The sequence below is a fragment of the Sphaeramia orbicularis genome, chromosome 3 (assembly GCF_902148855.1).
Source record: "Sphaeramia orbicularis chromosome 3, fSphaOr1.1, whole genome shotgun sequence".
Taxonomy (NCBI): domain Eukaryota; kingdom Metazoa; phylum Chordata; class Actinopteri; order Kurtiformes; family Apogonidae; genus Sphaeramia; species Sphaeramia orbicularis.
Window position 1 is genome coordinate 8411424 of NC_043959.1, and position 13009 is coordinate 8424432.

At 34.3% G+C, this 13009-nt stretch overlaps 1 protein-coding gene across 1 annotated transcript; it reads right to left on the bottom strand.

Moving 5' to 3' along the window:
• Positions 1 to 2936: 2936 nt before the first annotated feature.
• Positions 2937 to 10020, bottom strand: LOC115414788 (autophagy-related protein 8-like). Its single transcript, XM_030128110.1, is given in 5 exon segments — positions 2937 to 3449; positions 3452 to 3495; positions 7521 to 7693; positions 7773 to 7828; positions 9782 to 10020. Coding segments are annotated over 5 exon segments (639 nt in total). The 5' UTR covers positions 9816 to 10020; the 3' UTR covers positions 2937 to 3117.
• Between the last annotated feature and the right edge of the window lie 2989 nt (positions 10021 to 13009).

Here is a 13009-nt window from a genome sequence, read left to right on the forward strand (position 1 = left end):
TATTGACACTTAAAATTTACATCATCAAAACCAAAAGAGGTGTTAATATTTTTCCCTCATATACTTTACTGAAGACATCATGACTTGTGAGTTTCTCAGCGCTTCCTTAAAATCTTTTTATTTAACTTTTGTGTCTGAATACAAGCGATTTCATAACTCATGATGTTATTCAACAGGTCTCATAAGTAGATCCACAGTCACACTGGAACAGGAATGACTATTTTCTGTAGATTCAAGCACAGTTTTTACCCACAAGCAGTTAAATGACTGAACGACCCCCACCTCAGTCTAATGAACAATGTTTTATATATATATATATATATATATATATATATATATATATATATATATATATATATATATATATATATATATATATATATATATATATTTATTTATTTATTTATTTATATATCCTACATTGCCTATATATATCCTTATTTGTTGTACACATTTCTTATCTGTAGTATAGAGTTAGCTTTTTGTATATTTCAGTAGTTTTTCGAAGCACTTTAATAGCATATGTATATAAAATGAAATAAAATAAAATAAAATAAAATGGGCGGCACGGTGGTGCAGTGGATAGCACTTGTGCCTCACAGCAAGACGGTCCTGGGTTCGATTCCAGCACCAGTTGATGGGGGTGGGACCTTTCTGTGTGGAGTTTGCATGTTCTCCCCGTGTCTGCGTGGGTTCTCCAGCTTCCTCCCACCATCCAAACACATGCACTGATAGGTTTATTGGTTAATTTAAATCACTCATAGGTGTGAGAGTGATTGTTTGTCTCTATATGTTCAGCCCCGCAATGAACTGGTGAAATGTCCAGGGTGTACCCCACCTTCGCCTGTAAGTAGCTGGGATAGGCTCCAAGCGACCTACGTGACCCTAGTGAGGATAAAGCAGGTTCAGATAATGAATGAATGTATATTTAATATTTTATCCTGTAGATTTGCACATTGCCTACATTTTCCAGTATTTTTTGTGGTATTTTTATACAGTGTTTTTGCTGCTAAACAAAACAGAGCTGCTAAACAGACTTTCATTGTTCCTGTGACAATGACAATAAAGATCTATTCTATTCTATTCTATTCACTGAGGCATTTTTAATGTCACAGATTGTTGATGTGCTCAATCCATGATGGCTGACATTAACCCATAAAGACCCTATCACATTGGCGACCAAAATCATTCACTGACATAAGAAGTTAAATACCTGTTGATCCATTAATCCTATCAATACATGTAAATAAATGGTTTAAAATACAGTTTGTCTTCTTTTCATGCTCATCAGATATGACCCATTTGCACATTCAGAGGCTCCATAGTGAACATGGAAACACGGTCATCTACAACATTGATTCAACAGTAAAATCCATGGAGTTTGATAAATGACAGTAGATGGAGACAGTTGGTTTATGTTCAGTTAATGATACATTTTACTGAAAAAGTCACTTTTTCTTCAGTTTTCTGTTTTTGATATAATAACCCTCAACGTTAAACTGAGCTTTTATGAACATCTACATCATCAGTAAATTAGATATTAGAAAATAAGTTATTTTCACTGAAAGACAGGGAAAATACACGAGACAATATTATAATAAATGGTGATAAATCACTCAAAAAAGGTTAAATAATGAGAAAATTCATTTGGGAACTGCCACGAAAGTAGCACTGGGTCTTTATGGGTTAATAACCCTTGAATAAAGTCCTTCAAAAAGGGTCTATGAAAAATGTCTTGAGTCATGTACTCAAATAAAAACATGTTAACCTGTACATTGAACTATGGTTAACATGTCTATGATTTGAAGGCCTATATTTACAGAAATATAAATGTGTTCATGGAGGAGTCAGAACATATTAAATCATGCTTGTGGAACCTACAGTTAAACTTGTCGTATTTGTTCAGATATGATTACACAGAATTACTCATTATTTCATTACATTTCATCTGTATACATCAGTATCTCTATTGAAGGAGGATGTTTTCTCATATTTAGCTCAGTGTGTCAGGTTTTTGCATACATTTAAACACAACTGCTATTATCATGTGACTGTTTTACGTTATTCCTAAAGTTCTTTGATTTCCTGTTTTGATTTTGACTTTATATATATATATATATATATATATATATATATATATATATATATATATATATATATATATATATATATATATATATATATATATATATATATGTGTGTATATATATATATATATATATATATATGTATATAACTGAACTTACACCATATACACAACAAAAAACAGCATAACCCAATTATTGATCACATTATCATTATGATCAGTCTGATGACATTTTTTGTTCTTTGTTGCTTAGTATATGCATACAATAGATAAACACAATAAAACTTTGTTAAACAATTTTGTAAAAAGGTTAAATAGATTACCATTTCAACAAGATGAATAAGAAAAAGATTAAAATGTGGATCTTTTGAAAATACAAAGTAACTGTTTCATTCAATCATGCTGTGATTGGTTTATAATGTAATAAAATGTTAATAGCTTGATTGAAAATGTAAGAAAAGTCACTACTTAATGATAAAATGTGACATTATTGATAATTAAATGCCTTTAAAAAGATCTTTAAAAAAAAAAACAGAAAAAAAAAAAAGATTAATAAAGGCCTAAAATGACCTGATTATGTTGTACATTTCCAATAATTACAGGTGGAATAACCATGCAATTAAAAATAATAAGGAAAAATGAATAGGTTTTACATTTTCAATCAAGTGCAAATGAAATTACATCCATTCATCCCTTTTCCAAACGGCTTAATCCTTGTGAGGGTTACTTGGATCCTGGATACTCTTGGATGAAGACGGGGTATATGTTGTCACCAGTTTATTGCTGGAAATTATTTTGCTGACATATAAATACTTGAAAAAAACCAAACAAAAAACCCAGACACTCCAGGTTGGATTTTGATCTTTTATTGGTTAGGTCATCCAGCTACCTTACCGTCAAATAATTAACTTTTTTTTTTTAAATATTGTCTTCAAAGAGGAAAGCATAACTAAAAGCAAACGGAATAAAACTGAAAAAAGAAAAACAAAAATCAAGATCTCCTCTAAAAGTAAAACACTCTATTCACAACATCAAACACACAATAATTCAAGTTTGGACACACTATACACAACTTCATCTATGAATCTAGAAAGAACTGGTGCAACATGGGCCAGAACAATCCCACCGGTGACTCGTTGGTTGGTGTTCATCCAGTCAGGTGAGCAGTCAGTCCGTCGTTCCACTTGCATTCGCGTCTCTGAAATCTCGCCGGGGTTTCCCACAGTTTCTCCGGGGGTTTGAGTGGGGGCTGTGATTAGACGTGGGTGGGTGTCAGTGTGGCGCCGTGGGTAAGGCCGCTCACCACCGGCGCTTTGCTTTAAAATCCAAAGGTGTTCTCCCCGCTGTAAGCCACATATAAAAAGCCATCCTCGTCTTTCTCTTTGTCGTAGAGCTGCCCCATCGTGATGCTGAAACACAAACGTAGACACAGTTACACACCTCAACAGATCAACTCCAGTCAATCGGTAGAACGACAGTCAAATAGTTAAACTTCCTTCCACTCCTTTTCAAATGTGCGAATGAAGTCATACTTTGTTTTCATGTATATGTATATTTTTTTTCATGTTTCCTTGCAATCTGTTTTATTTCTATGGACTAAGTAGGATTACTCTTGTTCTGTTGCATATTCAAAATAAACTAAACTGAACTGAAATATACAAAGAATAATTCAATTAAAAAAGATTTACTCAACACTTAAAGACCTAAAGAGCCACCAGCTACCAAAAATACCTATTGAACTAAAATGTTAAATAACTTATGATCCACTAAATAATTCAGGTAAAATGCAGTTTCTCTGCTTTTCATGGTCCTCAGATGTGACCCATTTGGATGTTCAGAGGCTCCGTATTTATTGTGGAAACACCATCATGTTCTGCAACATTGACTCACCAGTAAAACTCATGTAGTTTGATAAATGACAGTGACTGTCGACGCTTGTTTTTATGCTCAGTTAATGATATATTTTGCAGTCACTTTTATCAGTTTTTTCTGTTCTGATATAATAACCTTTGACCTTTTATGAATGTCAACATGGTCACAAAATTAGATACAGGAAAATACCAGCTTTTCACTGAAAAATGCAAAATGCATAGGATGATATTATAATAAATAATGACAAGTGATTTAAAACATGTTAGATGTGGAGAAAAATTCATTTGGAAGACAGGAAAATAATTCTAGGTTTTTAAGGGTTAATATTTATTGAATGTGGATGTGGAATGCTCCTCAGATGGTCCTAAACTCTGACAATAAATTCCACTGGATGAAGATTAACCCCAGTAAACTAGAATGACGTCCCTGTGACTATATTAAACGTTAACAACATGATTCACCTGTAGATGATTCTGGGTTTTCTCTGTTTCCAGGTGGCTGTAGTGTTTGTCAAGTTTGGAAACTCCTCGTATTTTAGACACACATACATGTTCACATACACATAATTTAAAAGCACGAAGATTTATTTTGACCAAACAAATATATAAATACACAACTATAAAAGCTTCATATTTAAAATTATCACCTTAGGCAATAATAGTACTTTGTAGATGACAGACATGTGACTGTGTGATGTTCCACTGGACAAGGAACATGTAAATTAAATATCCTGTAGAATATGACTGAGAACGATGACACATGAAAAACAGTGTCTGGTCTGTGGAAGATCTAGACACATGGATGAAGAAGATTTGACACTTTTTAAATACAAATAATATATAATTTAACTAGGGCTGTCAAAATTAATGTATTAACGCAAATTAATCCATCGTCATGATTAATTTGATTGAAAATTTTAATGCAATTAACCCATCTGCAGCACAGAATGACTCTAAACGTCTCTGGCAACGCATTTGGGGCAGTTAGTCCAAGTAGAGTTACTGTCGCACATGTGCAAATGTGCAATTGATCCGGTAGTGACAGGCAGCAGAACCAACCCATAAAGATGGAAGATGCTAAACAGCACGTTGGCCCTCTGGATGGAAATATGAGAAAAAAAAACAAAACAAGACAGAACAGTCGACCAACATAAAGTATTATCCACACTCTGCAGGGAGGAGTTTTCTTTTCACCGAAGCACTTCCATCTTAAAATACTACATTAACGGAAAGCATACGTTACTTGGGGATTAATGCTAGCACTTCGGCTAACTCATCGCCCAGCTTGCTACAAATATGTTAAGTGCATATATATTCCCTTCTTTCTTGAGTTTGTTCACTCGTGCAAAGTGAAACGTGATTAATATAGATTAAAAATGAATGATATTTAACCATGATTAATCTGATTTAAAATTTTCATCGTTTGACAGCACTTAATCTAACATAATTTTGGAGCATATTATGTCGCTGTATCTGTGAACAACCCAATAAATAGACATATATGAACTTTTTCAAACAGTTGCAACTCACAGGTCCCGGAAATGTCATTTTAGTTAGTCTTGATGCTATTCACATTCAGTTTATATTATTCTGTTTTAGGATGATGCACCTGCCTTGTAATGGTAGGAAAACCCTGGTCATGAGCACATAAATTATTATTATTCATGTGTATTACTCATTCTAATGTATTTGAATGAACCTCTAAATTTCTGACAAACTCTGCTGTTTATTCACTGTTTATCTTTGTTCTGATCATAAAGAATACATCAAAATCACAAATAACCCATTTCAGCTTCTATACTGGAAAGAAATAATGATGTAACATTTGTTACGGTAGTTAGTCACCTGACCCTATTTTGTAAATTAATATTCAACAAACTTAAAAGAGTTGTATTTGTTTTGATACACATAGTTGTTCCTCTACACCACAGAATGGAAAGAGTGAGTGTCAGGTACTGTCCCTTTATTTTTTATTATTATAATTATTATTATTTATTGTAAAAAAAAAAAAAAAAAAAAAAAAGGAAACCCAAGCAGCTCCTTCATCTTCAGCTTCTCATGTTTGACTGAGAGAAAACTGTCTGCTACAGTGGCTCCCTCTAGTGTTACAAAGACACAGGATGGATGGAGCTACCAAGTTAACAAACAGTGTACATAAACCTAGACATGAGTATCTTACAGTATTTCTCCATTAATCAGAATACATGTAAAACCCACAGAATTAGGTTGTGTACTAAACTTTTAACCAAGTACATAAACTGCATTATAACCATTAGTGTCTGCATGTCAAGTGTTTTTTTAAACCATAAACTATATTTTGTCTGTTTAATGTGAAAGAAATTTGATCTACTGAAAAGATCTGCTCATCATTTGTTCAACTTTTGCTACATTGAGCAGAATTAAGAATAAATATCTTTAATTTTAACCAATAAGCAAGTAAATGCAAATTCATTTTTAATTAGCTTTTCTATTGCTCCTAATTTGACTGATGCTGCCTTTAAAACAAACACCAGTGACATACATGCCATGAAGTCCAGATAAAGAGTGACACAGGAGATGAAAGCAGACTGTGTCTCTGCTGATAAAAGCTGTCGGTGTCATCTAACTGGTGGTTCTGCCCGACGCGTCATGATATGAGAGTCAAGAACCAGCAGTTTGTCAGTGTCCATGTTTGTCCTCACATCCATAACTGAATGTTACAGTAGTGCTGTGAGATTAAACCATTTAACACGTCACTTCTGGAGTCTTCTGACGTTTATTAACTCCCTCTAGAGTCTGGTGTCTATAAAACACACCAATTTTCATCTATTCACATCAGGCACAAGCAGTTTTGGGATAAAGTCACGTGATCTATGTATCGATATCCGGGATGCACCACCTGCAAAATTCTGGGCAGATACCAATACTGAAAATGACAATTTGGCCGATAACTCATACTATCTTCCACTTCTTTATTTGGTGTTTTTTTGTTATTCATCCCCCATTTATGCCAGGGAAACATAAAAATCTTCATTATAGGCATAAAAATGTGTTAACTTAAATGTTTTTAAGTCTTTCAGGCTAAATTTATTAAAAGAACTTTAATCTAAATTGTTAAATATTGGCCACTGCCATCAGTGGATTAAAATATATTTTTTCCTCACACTATTTTTTCAAACTATTCTCATAACAGACTTAAACATGGGAGTTTTCTATCCAACAAAGTACAAGATGTGTGGGATAAAGTTGCTAAGCTAATGGACCCTGCACTGACAAAACGTCTATTATAGTCACCGATAAAGTAATAAGTCAATAAGGATTTGTTCCTCAGCTTTTTTTCCCCTCAGCAAACAATAAAAAATAATTAAATCTCTCACAACCCTATTGACTATAAGCTACCCTTCCTTTCTTTACACCAGTGCTTTTATTAACAAACACATCAGAGACTCTTTATAAATGATTTCTGTCCACTTTCTGTCCAGATTTTGTTCCATATGGCTAGAATTGTGGAATATTAGCAGCTTAACTGACCATCATGAGAAAATTCTAACATAACTCAACCAATCAGGATCCTTGGTCCTCACCTGGACTGAGGCACTGTCTTGTCCACGAACAGGAAGATGGCCTTCTCTGATGGCAGCTGGATGCGTTTCCTGATGATCCACATGAACTGAGCCACTGTGATGTCAGACGGGACCAGGTACTTCCTCTTGTCAATGTCCACGATATGTGATCCTGACACTTTCTCCACAATCACCTGACAGGAGACAAACATGATTAAAACAGGGAGTAACACGCAGCTGTGAATCACATGCAGTATGACGGCACTGACTCACCGGGACCCGGTCAGGGTACTTGTTGCGGATTTTTGCTGATTCTATGCATCGATGTTCTAGAGAAAAACACCAAAAACATTAGTGTTAGTACATGATTCATCAAAGGGAGACTTCTTGGTTAAAATTTCCTCTAAACACAAGGGAAAACCCTTGAAACACAAAAATCAATACTTAACTGAAGAAGAGACATTTAGATCCAGCCACTGTGGATTAGGACCATCGTTCCTGTCAGTCTGTGTACTTATAAGACACTGCTATAGAAACCTCATCAACTAATACACTATGTGACTTTTTGGGAAGTATCTTCTTAAAAATAAATTAGTCCAATGAGGCTAATTTATCATTTATTTAGTAATTTACAACAAAATGTGCTAAGTATGTGAGAAACAAAAGTAAAAAAAACTTGTCAAAAAATATGTCTTTTACCTAAAAACAGATCGAATTATAAATAACACTTCAACAGATGTAAATGAGATTTATTGTAATAAATAAATGGGACATTTTTGGAAGAACACAGAAAATAGTACAAATGCAAACTTCACGGCACTACAACCAAAATACTTCAGATTAAAAAAAAAAAAGAATAACAAGGAATTATTTCACTAATTATAAACATATTTTTAAATTGATCTTAAACCAAGTTTGACATCATGTAAGCAATTTCTTCATGTAAACATGGTTTCCCTGGCTGTTTTAAGTAAAGTTTTCTTATTATTATTATTTAATAAAAGTTTTTGTTTAAGAAAAGACAATTCTCTAAGTGTCTGTTAATATGTGAAATACACTATTATAAGGAAACAAAATAATATAGGCCTAAATAAATACAATAACAAATCTTGCCACATATTTGTTTTGCAAGAGCCTGGTGATTTTCATCATGTTTACTTCTGTCTGCAGAGGTAACACCCTCTTTGCAACAGGAAGTGCTGGGGCTTATGGGTAATGTGGTCTTTAAAGATTACCTACAATAACACTAGAGTGTCTGAGCCAAAAACACTTCTGAGGATATGGGGATATATTATCCACAAAGACAACTTTCACACAACAGAAATAAAATTTAAATCAATTTTATCTTGACACCACACAAGTAAATGCCATATAGTATACTGTTCTAAAGTATTACCATATCTTTTGCTGTCACTTTCAAACATGTAGGAAACCAGAGACAGACTTACTTTTGATAAGTTAACTCTTGTTTGAGGAACCTGAAGATTAAAATACTCGATAAACATTAACAAATGCTAAGTACTATCAGATTTTGTCAGAGGAAAGTTTTGTTTTAAGGTTAGTCTCCTCTTTTTGTCACCTACAGACTTAATCACGCGTTAATTTAGTAGAAATACATACAATTACAGCAACAACAATGAGCTCTGTTCAATAGTAGGCCAGAGAAGTCATTATGTAAATACAAGAGGAACTGGAAGCAAATCTAAAAGCAGCCCACAGGCCTGGCACTGACCATAATAAACAACTTTCCTGGTGACGCCTCACAGGCCTCCAGTTTAATGTAAGGCAGAGAGCAGCAAAATACTTACAGATTGGACAAATACACAGAGAGCACAGTTTTATTATCCAGTTACTAACAATAACCCAAAAGCAGAATCGAGGCTTAGCAGCTTAATGTGTCCATATCCAGCATCAGCCTGAAACCAGGTCGTCGACGAGTGGTAATAAAAGAACAAAGACACGAAGCTACATCTGTCTACGTGGATTTAGTGAATAGTTTTTAAAGTGGAGACGAGTGAAATGGCTTTTAAACAAGATGACATGCATATTTTTAGATGTTTTTATGGTAATGCTCGGTCGATAAAGCCTCTTCTCTAAACAAAAGCCTGAAGGACAGGCCAACCTGTGTCTCCGACGAGGCTCACATTCAGTCTTATTACAATGTATAGACTTTAATAATGTTCTCATGCTTTAAAAGATACAACACACTCACAGAATAAATAGGTCAGAGTATATATTTATCCGTATTTTGTTGAAACCAGCCCCCTCTCCTCCTCCCTTACCCAAGGAGTGATCCTCTTTGAACATCCATTTCATGTTTGCCTTTTCCGGGCTCTTTTCGCTCGATGCAGCCGATTTCAATCGCGATTGAAGGTGATTTTGCGATAAAACTGACTGTTTTAGTTCACTCTGAACTGAATAGATGAAATGGACGTATAAAGTGCGAAGCTACTGAGGTAAGACCAGAGCAAAACAACAGCAAACCCTGTCCTGTCTTCACTACAGCCTGCTGAGCTCTGCCTCGGCCGTGACCCCGCCCACGGACTGTTCCATTCCAGTGCAAACCGGAGGGGGGTTCACAACAAAAAAACCCCAGCGACCATTAAATATTTATATGAAATTCGTTTATTTATTAACTTTAAATTACTTCAAGGCTTAAGAATATTCAATTCTAATATTTACATCGAATCTATATGTTTAATATTGGCATTTTAACATAAACCACCCATTACCCACATTGGGACCCTCCCACTGTACACGAACCGAGAAGAACGTAAACATAAACAACATGGAGACTGATCAGTCATAAGTTTATGATCACTGGGTAGACGAAGTGGAAATAACACTAAAGCTCAGGGACTGACTTTTCATTCTTAATTTTTTGATCATTTTAGCTGTATGCATAGACATGGCATGAATTTCAGCAAGTGTGTATTTTTAATTTGATCTTATCATGTTCAGCTCAGCAGGAGTCTACCATACACTGTATAAGCAAAAGTTGTTAAGAGCAAAACAAAGAAAAGTACCATTGAAACTCATTCAAATCAGTGCATAAAAATTTTGTAGCTATGTTATGAAGAGTACAGTTTTGTGCTTGGCAGTATGAGTGTGTATTTTTCACTACACAAGTGTAAAAACAACCAGTGTTGCTACTAATAATTTACGTACATAAAAATTCAACACAAAATTGTACTTTGCTGGCAGTTTATTGATTATAATTCATTATTTTTGTTTTTTCATATAAAAACATGGTAGCATAATGACAAAAAACTTGGCATTCAAAGCGTTAAAATGATTCAAAATAAGTTAGTATTTGATATAAATAATTAGGTCACATGTATGTGGAAAAAATTAGCTCAATGAAAGTAGAATATTAATGTGTAGTATTTTTGAGAGCTTTTAAAGCACTTAATAAACAATTTTTATAATTATTTATGTATTGCTTTTTAAACTTTTCTTTGACATGCACATCTTAGACACATACTGATATGCACGCATATATTGTACATTCATTCATGTTTACATGTGTACTGCAGAGTCATTTTGTCAAGTCTGTATCTCTAATGTATAATTTTCTCAACAATCAGTGGAAGGGACAATTGAAATAAAGTAATAGAAAGAACAAACAGATCTTGAAAAACAAATATTTGGGAGTGACCATGTAGCTGTTATTGTTCATTTCTATAAAATAAAATCAGGCCTCTGGATTATCATATATTGAATCCATTTCTCCTGACATGAAGCAAAAGGTTCCAGTCTATGATGTACCAGTGCAGTTATTTTCTCCATTTTGCAAATGTCCAGTGTTTTGTCCATTCATGCTGACAGGGATGGCTTTTCTTGAGTTAACCATTTCCTAGTCACTGTTTTTTGTTTTTTTTTTTACAGGCAATCAACAACATATTAATGAGAAATTTGTCTGTCTTCACCTCACTCTTGTAGTATACACCCAAAGTATAAAGTTTTGATGTCAAAGGGAATGGCACATTTAAAATTACTCTATATGGTATCATGAATGTCTCTCCAAACTTGTTTAACAGCATCACACTCCCACATTCTATGGTAATTATTTACATGGTGGTTTCCACAACTCCTCCAACACAAAGGGGGAGTTCTGTCGTGGTGTGATTTCAGGCATGGTGTGATAAAGTAACTTATCAAGGTTTTCCTTAGAAGCACTTTTTTGTGCTTAGCAGTATCAGTGTGAGTAATATTAGAACCGGCTCTAAATTTGCAGGATTACTCGTGTGATGACACATAAACCCTAGTGTCAGATTTCTCCAAAAGGACAAACATGCTGTTCTGAATTAAGCTAATTAGCATATCCCTCAAGTCCTCAAAAAATCAGGTGTTACATGCGGTGCTAGATTATTTAGTTCCATTTGGGCCCACAGACATTAAATAAGTTGAGGAGTTTCTGGTTTTATAGTTCTATCACAGAAATGAAATAAGAAACAGCCCTGTGGAAAACCTTATGGATGACAGATTAAGTTGTAAGTGGAACCACTCCATCACATAATAACAAATGACACCATGATTTGAATCCGTTTTCTATTATTTCACATTTAAATTGTGAGATTTTTCACAGATATTTATTTTGTTTAGTTCCCAATTTCTTGAATTTCAGTGAAACTTTTGTTAAAATTATACCAGAAACTAAAAACAAATAACCTCTTGGAATAACTCAGTTAATCTTTTCACTTTGGTTGTTTTCACAAATGAGGCAAGTTTTCTGTTTTGTAAAACCATCAATAGTGAAATAGAGCAAAGTACTTAACTATCATATATAACTAACATCACTATTACGTAACTATCATATATCATATATTTTTGAGTTATTTGAGTTTTTCCATTGTATTTAACTTTAAACTTCCACTCTGCTCCTCACCTTCTTCAGACATTGTACTTTTTAAAGTACTTTTCAGACTACAGTTTTTCCTGTTTCTGTCCAACATAAGCCTAATGGCGTATTCAACGGAACATTTTACAAACAGTATACTAATTGGCTGTTGACACTGTGAGCAGCGAGTCTGAGTAGTTAGTGAGTGATGGAAATGAACAGAATGGGCTCTGTGCACAGCCCCACTGCTTCCTGAACTTCAGGTGGGTCCTTTATTTCCTGTCTTTCATTATTGGGCACACTGATTAATCCAGGTGTGCCTAATTAATCAGTAGTCACAACAAGACGTAGCAGGCACACTTGGATTAATCAGTGTCTAACAATGAACGACAGGAAATAAAGGACCCACCTGAAATTCAGGAAGTAGTGGGGCTGTGCATAAAGTCCTCTGAAGAATGTAAGGACAGAATTTTTGTTAAATGTTGGAAGAGGTTTTATAACTATTACAGTAGCATTAACTACTTCCTTTCTCATTAATCGACACTTAAACACAAACTGTACAGTTTCTAAATCTACAGTTTGTGGTGGACTCTATGAGAAACACTTGAACTCTGGTCTTTAACCCTCCAGGGTGATTGAAGCATTATAAGAAAACAAGTTTTCATTTGAC